This window comes from Neomonachus schauinslandi, chromosome 1, assembly GCF_002201575.2.
Source record: "Neomonachus schauinslandi chromosome 1, ASM220157v2, whole genome shotgun sequence".
In the NCBI taxonomy this organism is placed as follows: Eukaryota; Metazoa; Chordata; class Mammalia; order Carnivora; family Phocidae; genus Neomonachus; species Neomonachus schauinslandi.
In genome coordinates, this window is record NC_058403.1 from 24878085 (window position 1) to 24891313 (window position 13229).

The 13229-nt window shown below is 34.4% G+C and overlaps 1 protein-coding gene across 1 annotated transcript in view; it reads left to right on the top strand.

Annotated features, from left to right (window-relative positions):
- Nucleotides 1–13229, top strand: part of TMPRSS15 (transmembrane serine protease 15) — a 113328-nt gene that overhangs the window by 43820 nt on the left and 56279 nt on the right. The window contains exons 12-14 of the mRNA XM_021679286.1: nucleotides 3347–3452; nucleotides 3747–3897; nucleotides 7205–7340. Coding sequence (XP_021534961.1) covers nucleotides 3347–3452; nucleotides 3747–3897; nucleotides 7205–7340 — 393 coding nt within the window. The remainder of the gene's footprint in view (nucleotides 1–3346; nucleotides 3453–3746; nucleotides 3898–7204; nucleotides 7341–13229) is intronic.

The following is a 13229-nucleotide window of genomic DNA, read 5'->3' on the forward strand; positions in this document are numbered from 1 at the left end:
TTCCTTTTGTGTATTACTTTAATAAATTTAAAATAAAAAGGCAAGTCAAATTGATGTAACAAGAATAAATTAAGCAACATTCAGCTAATCCATATTGAGAATTCAAAAATGAACTAAGTGTCACTCTTTTCCCAAAGTCTGTTTTAAAAGTCACATGTGAACATGAATATAATACGTAATAGAACAGACTAAGTAACATCAGAGAAGTACACATGCAACCCAGAATTCACAAGGAGTGGTCCCATATAACTGGGAGCACCAAGAGGAGCTTTCTAAAGGAGATGGCAATTTGATTTAATGACTTCAAAAAATTAGTAGGATTTTGACATGTACAATTGTAAAGAGAAGTAGAGTGACATAAAAACAGGAAGAAAAAAAAAGACCCAAACGTCATAAAATTTCTGGGTGTTGAGCAAATTAAAATAATCTAATATTGTAGAAGTGTTGCATATAAATAGATGAATTATAAGAGCTATGGCTAGAAAATGACATTGAAGTCATACATAGTACAGAAGCCTCAAACTTCAGAGTAAATTTATGTTTGTTTAGCAGGAAATAAGGAGATGGTAAAAGGTGTTGAATAAGGGATCAGTTAGATTGTGCAGAAAGAGGCATTACTGAGCAAGAATGTTGGAGATGAAGAATTTTCATAGAGAGTTGGAGAACTATGAATGACATACACTTGGAAATAAATAGTGTCAATGCTATAACTTAAATCACAGTCCCAAGTTTTAGGATATCCACCTGATAAGATACTCCAACAGAAATATTGTGTGAACTTCTGGTTTCCATACTCTTGAGTGGAACCAACTGGTTGTACAGCTAATTGAGAGCTTATCAAATGGAGAAGCAATTGAAATTGTGCCATATTAAATTATTGAAGGCAAAAAGGATGGATTATCTTGAGAAGTCTTAGAAAAGGCAAAATAGTAGCCTTTAAATATTTGTAGAGTTAACATAAATTCATTTATCCTTAATGAGCCCAGGAGCAAAATTAGAAAAAAAAATAAGCACACAATAACTTACTCTTAAAAAAAAAGAGTTTCTAATTGTGTTGAAATGGAATGGGCTGCCTTAAACACAATGATTCCTGCTATATCTGACAGACATTAAATAGAGGTCAAGTGGCCCCCACAGGCAAACGCTATAGATGAAATTTAAGGACAATTAGGTAGACTAAGTAAATTTTTATGTAAGCAATACTCTATTTTTAAAATTCATAATTTTATGAAGAATTTCCTCCATCTTCTAATTTGTTAAGTAAGGAATTTAACTGATATCACAGAAATTGTTAACATATTATTTATTATTTTCTTAATTTTTATTTTATTATATTACTATTAATGTATTTTATTTTTTATTCCAAAATGTGCAATGCTATGTGATATTTAATATATTGTGCTTTTAAAAATTTATTTATGGAAAATTCATAAAGTACTATGGTCCACATAATTACATTTTATCTGAACAATGATACAAAACTCATAGCATCATAAAATCCCATATATAATATTACTGCTTAATGAGTAAACATTAGATTAAAAATATTTCTAAATATAACTAACTGAACATGGGCAAACATAAATAGTTTTTATGTTGTATAATTGCTGCTAACTAGAAATATTTCTGAACAGGGTAGCCATTTCATTATTTATTCATGGCATTCAATGGAATTTTAATTATTTCCTCCCCAACTACATTCTAATCAACTAAAATTAATGTCAACTCAAAAGGGATTTGGAATTCAGCATTTAAAGGGTAGATTCTGGATCATCCCCTCTGTATCTATGCTACATTTTTTGTTAGGTTGAGTAACTGAGCACTAACTATAGAGCTAAAAATAAGTACTCATGAAATGCCATAGCATTATATAAAGTATAAGTAATGTGTTAATATAAAATGTTAAACACGCATTCATTTCCATTTTACATTTTATAACTTAAATCTAGTGTATGTATATTTATTAGTGTATTTGACCATGATTTCACCTTGATAAAATATTCATTCTGAGGTTTTTTGTTTGTTTTTTTTTTTTGCCTTACCAATCTAAATATAAAGTGATATATCTATTGGCAGTTTTACTAGTATTTTTCTTCATATCTTATCCTTACTCTGCATGTTGTAAATAAATGAGTTTTAGTTTTTTGTTTGTTTTTTTTTAAAGATTTTATTTATCCATTTGATGAGAGAGAGAGACAGCGAGAGAGAGCACAAGCAGGGGGGAGTGGCAGAGGGGGAGGGAAAAGCAGGCTCCCCACTGAGCAGGGAGCCTGATGCAGGACTCGATCCCAGGACCCTGGGATCATGACCTGAGCCGAAGGCAGACGCTTAATGACTGAGCCACCCAGGCACCCCAAGTTTGAGTTTTATACAGCATTGCCTATAAAAATTTCTGTTAGAAAGCACAAGAGAGAAGATGCTTGATTTCAAATAAACACTAAATTTCAACATTTCATAAAAAACTACACTTATTAGAAATCAGATTTAGAAATTATAAATCAGATTTAACCAATATTTCCTTTGCTTCATAACATATTTTGTTACATGATTCCTGCTTTCTGTCATAATATATAAGCAGCAAGCTAAGAATTAAAAAATTAAATTTCTCTAAGAAAATGTTCAAGATTATCTCACTCTAGCAATTCTTCCCACACTTCAAATGACTCAAACCATTGGTTGGAATAATGAATTCTGGACCAGAAAGCACTTTATGCAGTGGCTTGAGCTATTATAGAAAGCTTTATGTAGATTAGCATGCTTCCTGTTCTTCTGTGATCTGATTAGCTATCATTCAAAGGAATATGGAAGATGAAACCATTATAAAATCAGGTAACTTCTTATATAGAGAAATGCAATATAGTCAATGGAATAAAAAACTGATCTTTGAAACTCTTAAAGTTACCTTCAAATTTGTGCTTAAATACTTTCATATATCATGAGTTAGTCCACCAGCATATCTAAATACTCTTGTGTGATCATTGTCTCTGAAGAAGTGAATTGATAAAAACACCTAGTAAATGGGAATTAAAGTGGTATCTGGCTACAATAATATGATAAAATAATCATGTGGACTCATAAAAAGTCAGAGTTTGATATACCCTTAGCAATGCTCCAGTTCAAGGCTCTTGTTTTATAAATTGGGAGGTCCAGAGTTGAGAAGTGATTTTCCTAAATAATAATTTATTATGGCAGAGACAGTGCCTTCTGGGTTCACATCTACCTTCCTTTTCTCATCCTTATATTTTCACCTTAAAGTTGTTCCTTTCTACTTATAACATGCTATACCTCACATAATGAAATGGCTGACAGTTAAGTGAAGTAAATACCTCTTTTGTTGTTTTTACAGGATTTTACATTTCCACCCCGACTGGACCAGGAGGGAGGCGAGAAAGAGTAGGACTCTTAAGCCTCCCTTTAGACCCCACTTTAGAACCAGTCTGCCTCAGCTTCTGGTATGTCATAGACACATGTTAAATACCTGCTTATTTAATGAGTACCATTGTCTTTGTCACATTGCCAGGCTCACGATTTCACGAAGACATCCCAAGTTTTAATGGATTTGCTATTATTTTTCCAATTGATAAAGTAACAAAATGCTGGAAGACTCCCCCACCCCTTTACTAGCAACTCCCTCACTCAAGGAAAAAGGAAATATTCCGGAGAAAGTAAAGGATTTAGAAGAACCCTAGATTGTATTTATTCTAATATTGTAGAAATCCAATCATTTGTGCTTGTTTCCAAACTAGGTATTATATGTATGGTGAAAATGTCTATAAATTAAGCATTAATATCAGCAGTGACCAAAATATGGAGAAGACAGTTTTCCAAAAGGAAGGAAATTATGGAGAAAATTGGAATTATGGACAAGTAACATTAAATGAAACAGTGGAATTTAAGGTTGGCAAAATATCTTGTAACTTATAATCCTGTGTTTGTGTTCTAAAAATGGTGATACAATTATAGTTTAAGATAATATGATAAAAAAAATTATTTTCTGAATATAGTCATTTTCTTTACTTTCTTAATCCCTTTTTAAAAAAATCTCTGAATTTGGGGGACCTGGGTGGCTCAGTTGGTTAAGCATCCAACTTTTGATTTCGGCTCAGGTTGTGATCTCGGGGTCAGGAGATCAAGCCCCATCTTGGGCAACACACTGGGCTTGGAGTCTGCTTAAGATTCTCCCTCTCCCCTTGCCCCTTCTCACCCCCACCCCCATGTGTGCTCTCTCTCTCTTGCATTGTCTCTCTCTCTCTCAAAAAAAACCAAAAAAAAAAAAACACCTCTGAGTGCCCTTATTTTCATTTATTCACTAACTTATTTAAAAACCACTTATTCAATTCACGGCGCTCATGCTGTGAATTGTGTAAGACTGTTGAATCACAGGCCTATACCTCTGAAACAAATAATACATTATATGTTAAAAAAAAGAAGAAGAAGAAGATAGTAGGAAGGAAAAAATGAAGGGGGTGGAGATCGGAGGGGGAGACGAACCATGAGAGACTATGGACTCTGAGAAACAAATTGAGGGTTCTAGAGGGGAGGGGGATGGGAGGATGGGTTAGCCTGGTGATGGGTATTAAAGAGGGCACATTCTGCATGGAGCACTGGGTGTTATATGAAAACAATGAATCATGGAACACTACATCAAAAACTAATGATGTAATGTATGGTGATTAACATAACATAATAAAATTAAATTTAAAAAAACAATACACTTATTGAGGGGCATCTGGGTGCCTCAGTCATTGAGCATCTGCCTTCAGCTGGGGGTGTGATCCCAGGGTCCTGGGATCAAGGCCCACATCAGGCTTCCTGTTTAGCAGGGAGCCTGCTTCTCCCCCTCCCTGTACCCTCCACCCCTGTTGTGCTCTCTCTTGCTATCTTCTTCTCTCAAATACATAAATAAAATCCTTAAAAAAAAAATAAAACCACTTATTGAGGAAAAATTTACTACATGAAAGTACTACTTATAATGATCCATAAGATCCAAAGAAACTTTGTGGGATATTACAGCTTTCTTCAGCAACTTTCTAGCACATGCCAATCATGTCTTCCTATGTCCCCTGCTCACCTAGGACTTCCAGCTTTTCACAAACACCACCTACATCAGCCCTGCACTTTTCTAAGGAACTATCTTTTCCCATTAGAACATCCACACCCATCGGTATCCATCCTCCCTGCCCCACTTTGACTTAATCTATGTATTTCCTTTAGAAACAAATTCCATGAGCTGTATCATTGGGATGTCTCTGATCATTTATTTCACATTAAGGTGAATTAATTTTTCAGATAACAGCTTAATGTGTTCTCTTCCTAAGGGTGTTTGCAATTAAAATACAGGATAATATAGGATAATAGTTTGACCAAATTAACAGTGTTTTAATCAGTTCATTTCAGACAAGAGAGTGTAACTTTCAGAAGGTATACATTTGGACAGACATAGTCATAGGGAAGGCTTTAGTTTTTCCCCATGACTTTGTGGAAGGAGGCAGAAAACAAGCACCTTCATCTACATTCTTTCCATCTTTCTTTCCTTCCTTCCCTTTTTCTTTCTTTTTTTTCTTCTGAGTCTTTTTTTTTTTCCTGTGAAGTTTTCTTCTCCAACTTTGTTTTCTGATAATTCAGGGAAGGATAAAGGAAAATGGAATATCAGGGGAACAAAGAAATGGCAGAGCAGAGAAATAAGTACAGTAGTCCCCCTTGTCCATAGGGTATATGTTCCAAGACCCCCATGGATACCATAGATACTACTGAACCCTATATATACCATGGGTTTTTTTTCTATACATACATACATACCTATGGTAACATTTAATTTATTACTTAGGCTCAGTAAGAGATTGACAAGAATAATAATAAAATAGAACAATTATAATAATATACTGTAACAGAAGTTATGTGAATCTGGTCTCTCTCTCAAAATAGCTCATTGTATTGTACTCACCCTTCTTATGATGATGTGAAATGACAAAATTCCCACGTGATGAGATGAAGTGAGGTGAATGTTATAGGCACTGTGACATGGCCTTAGGCTACTACTGACGTTCTGACAATACCTGAAGAAGAATCGTCTGATTCAGAACCCAGCTGACAGTGAGGATCTGAAATCGCAGAAAGTGAAACCTCAGATAATGGGGGACTACTATATTGCAGTGGCCAATCTGGCTCAACTCACTGAGCATTTTTTTTTTTAAGCAATATAACTGGATCCACTTTTTCAAGGTTAGCTTATCAGGCAGAATGAGAGCATGGAGTTCTACAAATATTTACACCTTGGCTTTGCCACTTTGTCATGAAATCTTAAGTCACTTCAGTTTCTTTGAAATTCAGCTTGCATGTAAATGAAAGGGAGAAAATAATCCTTATTTGGAATTGCGCCTAGCGTGAAGAAGGTGAAAAGAATGAACAAATGAGTGAATGGATGACTCTACAATAGCATTGAAAAAATTAAATGAGATAATGTATACAATGTGCCTAGCAGAGCAATTAATGTATCATGGGTATTCTGTTTATGTCTTTCCTACACAAGAGAGGATCCAGGAAAGTCCAGCTAAAATACCCACTGTCCTTAAGAACCTAATAGGTTTCATCTGACCACTGAAACTTTCTTCCAAGTCTGGGTCTGTGTCTTCTGGGTATTACCCTCACACAGTATCCCACACCAGCTTCCTGGGTGAACTATGACCAGTACTAGCTGGCCTTGAATTATCATATTATACTCATATTTTCTCTTGTCCCTTTCTTTTCCCATTTAAATTATCTAGTAGGTGTGACTTCTCTTTAGGGCCCCTATGTTATAAGAAGGCAGACAGCTACCTGGATTTCTAAAATTGTTGAGGGAAGGAATCTGTGAGAAGATTGCTGTCCCTTGCCAGAAAATGTGGATGCATGACAGAGTACAATAGAGTATGACAAATCATGAGAGAGACAGAGACAGAGAGAGACATAGAGAAACTGTGGCAATATTGCCTAACTCAGGAAGACACTAGTGAAAATTTAGATTAGATTGAACACATAAGTAGGGAGGTGGGCTCAGCAGAAGGATTATAAAAAGCAGGCTCTATCAATATTTCACTATATAGAAACTTGCCCTCTTATATTTGGAATTGGTAATACTGATTCCCCAGCAAATATTGGGCCACAAGAAGAATCAAATCAGGGAAGATTAGAGTAGAATGATTTCATATCTCTCTCTGAATTGCAGGTTGCTTTTAATGCTTTTAAAAACCAGATTCTGAGTGATGTAGCATTGGACGACATTAGCCTAACATATGGGATTTGCAATGTGAGTCTTTATCCAGAACCAACTTTGGTCCCAACTCCTCCACCAGAACTTCCTAGTAAGTAACTATAACATGTATTTTACCAATTAAAGCATTAATATTTTCAAGTAGATGTTCTTTTGGCTTTTTAAATTATCTCAGCCTAATGTTATTTTTTCACTAAAAATTGAAGACTCCAAAATATAAAATGGAAGCTAGCAAAATATTACGTTATACATACACTCACAAGGAAATCACTCAGTACTTTGTTATGCATCATATTTATAATAATTTTAGTATATTTTTATTTTTTTAAATAACAAAGGTGCTGACTTCCATTTTGTTTTCACTAGAATACAAACTAATGCTGCATTGGCTGTGTGGCAGGCGGACAGATTTTGGGGAAGAAGCCTTAAGATTCTCATGGTTTTCTTAAAGAATGATGTTAAGATCAAAGAGGAGTTTGGTTAAACTTGAGATGCACCCAGCCTATTTTCAGAATAATTTAATAATAATTACTGGGCCTGGATTTTTGACTATACAGACCAAGATCACACAAAATTTTTTTTTATCCAGAAATGGTGCCTTTGTAAGGCCCTGCAATGTACTCCCTTCATGGAGCCACTAACGTGTTGCAGCTGAGCAGTGTCCAGGATTTCCCATGTCCTTTGGAGTCTTTTAACACAAAAGAACAAAATGGAGTCTGTATCTACCTGTGCTCTTAATTGAAATTGGAAACTGACATTTCAGAGGAAAAGGGGCATTCCTACCCATCTTAAAATGTCAAAGAAGACAATAACTTCATACCATTTTCCAACTATGGGATTTGACAGGAAAAAAACCATATAATGATAAATTATATCAAACATATATTTTTGCCTCTACTGGGATGTCTTCACTGCACTGTAGTTTTGATGTAAAAAAAATCCCTTTTGTCTTTCGATTATGGCAGTTGGAAACTGATCTTGTTCTACAGCTTTGCTTATGCATACCTCATGGATGTTTTTGTTCTGCCATGGATCTGAGCCCCCAAACACAGCACTTTTTCCATTTTTCATTTCCTTCCAAGTACACTTAAAACTCTTCCCATAATCACATCAGCAAATCAACGTGGAGAACATACCTAAATTTGACTTAACTTCTAAAACTATAAATTTTTCTGCTGTCAATCTTTAAGTTAAAAAAAAAGAAAGCAGACTTTTCAGATATGGGTTTTTAACAATTCAAAAGCTCTAAAGATAAATGACTGGTGTTTGAGAATGGATAACAAGTGAGCTGCCATTAAGATGAGGATAGTAATTACATTGCCATACTGGTTCCATGCCACCATATTGAATGTGCACTTACATTCTACCAAAAGGCTAGTTTACACATAACGTCTTTTGTATATGTGCTGCCGAAGCGAGCACCACGTAACGTCTTTTGTATTAACATGGTTAGATGTTTGTATGGGTTATACATAAATTCCTCAATATTTCAAACATTCATTCAAATTTTATAAATAGCTACTACGTACAAAGCACTGCACAAGAAATATAATATGTAGCAATAACCAATGCATGGAAAAAATAAATAAATATAATCCATGTAAAGAAATACTTAAGGCAATACATAATTATGTGCCCCTAAAAGTAGTAAATGAGAAAAGTAAGTGATAGACTTTTGAGAAGAAAGTATGAACTGGAGAAAGCTTTAAGGAAACATTAAGAGACAGTAGGACACTCATAAAATTGAAACAAAAGCAGAAAAGTAGCATGCCTTCTCACATATATTGGCCACAAAATTGAGGCAAAAAGTGAGTGTCATGACACCAAACTCTGGGTCTCATTCACCTTTGCTTCACCAGTGTCTGCTGTTTCCTAACATCACAGAAATAGATAATCAAAAAATATTAGTAGATATGAACTAAGTCTCTCTCTCTTTTTATGTTGGCTGTAATTTTCTTTTGGTGACAAAAACATTTTTGTCAAACAAAATTTTGTTACCAGAACTAAATTTTGGAAATGAAGGAAGGGATGGGATGGAGCAAAACCTAACATGAATGCAATAATTTGGGCCATCTGGCATTGTTTAAAAATAATTGCTTCACTTCATTTCGTGTGGGTGCCCCATACCGTACCTGTCGATCATATAAAACATTCTCATGCAAAAAAAAACATTAAGAAATAGTCTAATTACTAAAGTCATTACTGGTTTGATAAATAATTCCTATGGATACCAAATACTAGAAACATCTTGCTATTTTGACATTTCAATCATGTAAAACAATTTTCATAATCCTTTCTACCAGTGTGTTCCTCTATTCATCAATAAGTGGTCAAGAAGCAAGATTTTCTAGTAGAAGTAACAGTTTCATAGGCTTGATATTTTTAAAATAACAATCTCACCATTATCTGAAATAGAAGATGTGAAATAACTTCTGTACATAATATCATACATACAAATAAAACTTTAATATAATTTCCCATATTAAAATTTGAACTATATAACCTATACAGTCCTCATAGCTATTCTAGTCAAAAAGGGGGAAAAAAATAACACTTCAATGTCAAGGAAGCATGATATCTCTACATATTTTAACAATAGGGAAATTATAAAGGTAGAATAACCTATCTGATTTTAAAGTATAAACTTTAGAATTTGCCCAAAGCATATTTGTTCCAGTTTCCAAATGGCTCACTTCAGGGCAATATGTAGCACAGCAGAAAATGTTAATTACCATCAAATGCGTTCTGAACAATTTCATTCTAATGCCATTTGCAATTGGTTCAGTGAAATTCTTATTTGAGCAGAGCTTTTCTGGTTCCAGATCACTGATTTGTTTAAGCAGAAATAAAAGGAAACCATGGCTGACTGGCTAATAGCCTTTCTTTGGCTCTTACAGAGCATTTAAATAAGAAAATAATCCCAGACCAGTAGCTGACTAACAAAATTCCTCCCTTGTTCCTAGGGATTCACATTGTGCCTAGTTTGGGGAAATGTTAATTTCAGTTTTCATAACTATAGGGATTCTTCCATTCTGTGACTTCGATCACTTACTGCTGCATTAGCTCTACAGTTGTTGCCTTATGGCATTAACACAAATAATTTAAATGTGGGGATTGTATGGAGAACACTTTTAAAAAGTAAACATTCCATTTACACAAATATTATGTTAATTTGCAACACAATTTGGGTGATTGATGACAAGATACCTACTAAATAGAATAGGTATATATAAAAAGGAATCCACACTTCAGGCCCCTAACTTATTTCTGTGGCTGTTAAAAATATGTAAGAAAAAAAAATACAAACTATAGTTCTAGATATTTTAAGTCACTATTTCCACAATTTTTCTCTATTTGGCCATTATTTAGGCCATTTTCCATTTCCAAAGACAAAATCTATGTTAATTTGGAAAATTTCACAGACAGGACATTATATTTTGAGCTAAATAATCTAACTTTAGTTCTTCGTATAGAAATGAATTAGTACCTATCTACTTGTCTTATATGATGGCTATATTCTTTCAGAGCTGCTTGCCTTATGTATCATTAGTGTGACTTGATATTTAAATCCCTAGAAAATTCCATTTTAAGTGCACTCATATGCTCTTTTTCAGTATGTTTTTGTCTATTCCTTTTTGTTTTTATCTTTTTGCTTTAAAACTAATAGCCTGTTTGTTGGCTAGATTGCTATTCATTACAAATAAAATGTAGAGTATAAGGAATGAAAATTTGAACATCGTTGTCATAAATTTAAGGTAAATATTAGTATCATGGCTGGTCACTAGAACCTGTGAATGGAACATAAATTTTGATAAACTGAACACAAAATTTTCATGGGATATTCCATTTTATACTACAACTTGAATTTTTAAAATGTTATCTGTAATAGTGTAGGACTTATCTATTAGTATGATGATGAAAAATAATGCTGATTTTAACAATATTCAAGCATCAATGAAAGATATTATTTCTCAAGGTACATCTATTGTTTTGCCACAAATACCTTTCATCTGAACCCTCTTATTGTAAGTGGGAGCTGGGCTCTTCTCATTTTCACCTCACATTGACACATATCTCATGAACGTCAGAGGCTTAAGCATGGATTAAAAATGACATGCCTCAGAGAAAATATCTATCCTTGACAACCACTTTGCAAAATACTGCGTGCTATTTACATATTGTATGTAGTGAAAATCCCTGCTGGCATAGTAAGGAATTAATCAGAATACAAATCTTTGAGAGAACAGCTTCAAGAAAAAGAAAAATGAAAAAGTTTCACTACTCTAAGTGAATAGAGTTCCCAGGACCAGACAGACTATTTAACTCTCATTCTCTGGGTGGAGAGCGTTTATCTAATGATACAGTATGACTGTGGTACTCAGAAGTACATTTTATGTACTTTGGCCCCTCTATTAAGAAGCATATGCTATATCTCTACTAAAGCAACACCACCATTAAAATAATTTGTGTCTTCATATTTAGAACGGCTGAAAGTGCTTTTTCCAATTCATTACCACCGTTTATATACAGAGCATAACTGATATATCTTATCAGGTCAAGGATCAGAGATACCTTACTGGTCAGTTATTTGACATGAAATTATATCTGAGATTCATTTCAAAAAAGTAATTCTTAAGTATTTCAGAAGAATGAATTTTCTAAGACTCCTATTTAGTGGAGAAATGCTAAGTGAACTGTCTTGACAGGCTTAACAATTACATTTGACAACATTTTTGTCCTAGGTGTGTATTTATCAAAGTCCTACCTACTCATCTACATATAATATAACGTACTGTTGTGTTCAATTATGTGAAAATTCAGTACATTCTCCAAAATGTCAGCTATTTATTAGGAGAAGACAGTTTTGAGATTTTCCTATTCCTTGAAGAGAAAATAAGAATAATGGCTTAAAAATCAACAACAAAATGAAAACAAATCCACTGGCCACACTGGCCACATCTAAACTAGTGAAATAGAAGAACTGGTTTTCTCCAATCTGCAATGTGCAATGTTAGTTTTGCCCCTGCAGAGTTTTTATACTTCCCGGTTAATTTCCCAGAGATTTGAAGGGAGCAGTTCATGACACTAAGAGTTACTAAAATTAAATGAACTGTGTGTAAGTGCGAGTTGGGAGTTGAGGGATTGTAGTAGATACTTCTTCAGAAATCTTTCCCAGGCAATTAGTCATGTAATCAAGGAGAGTATTGACCTCAGAGATAAGATCATACAATTCTCTGGCCTTACCTTCACCCTTTCCAGTGGAGAACCTGCCCTTCGTCCCCCTTATCACTGTTTCTTTGGTTAAAATACCTTCTTTAGCACCCTATGTATAGGGCCTGCTGCCTTCTAAATCTATCCATCATTGACCTTACTTGTTAGTACTTTCCTTTTTGTTCCCTTCTGCTCTCCTTCTCTTTGTCTATACCTAACAAGAGTATGTCACATACCATCAAGTGGCACTTACTGAGACACAGTCTAAACCCTGTCTATGGCTTACACCAGATGGTGGAAATGATGCAGAATTTAATTAACCTAATAGGAAGACATATTGAGGGAGAAACTTGAGACAAACTCAATTGAAGTCTTGACTTTGACACTAAATGGATGTGCACGGCATTAGCAAGTAACTGAATGCCTCCAATGCTCATATTGTCCGTTTAAAATTGAAATAATAAAAGTAATTACCAAATCCACAAGTGTGTATTGAAAATCAGTACTGAATATGCCAGGGAATGTGTAGGCACTTTTCATAATTATGTCTAATTTTTTTATAACAACCCTGAAAATCTCTAACATATATCTCTTTCCTATATGAGAAAACCAACTCTCAAAAAGACAAATAGCGAACTCAGAGTGACGACTTTAATCCACCAGCTCCAAAACATCTACCTTTTATACACCATGTCCTCTCCCCAGATGAGACGAGAGGTTTTTTTATTCTTGCTAAGTTCATCTGGGTCTGGACCAGCCTGCCCCGGAG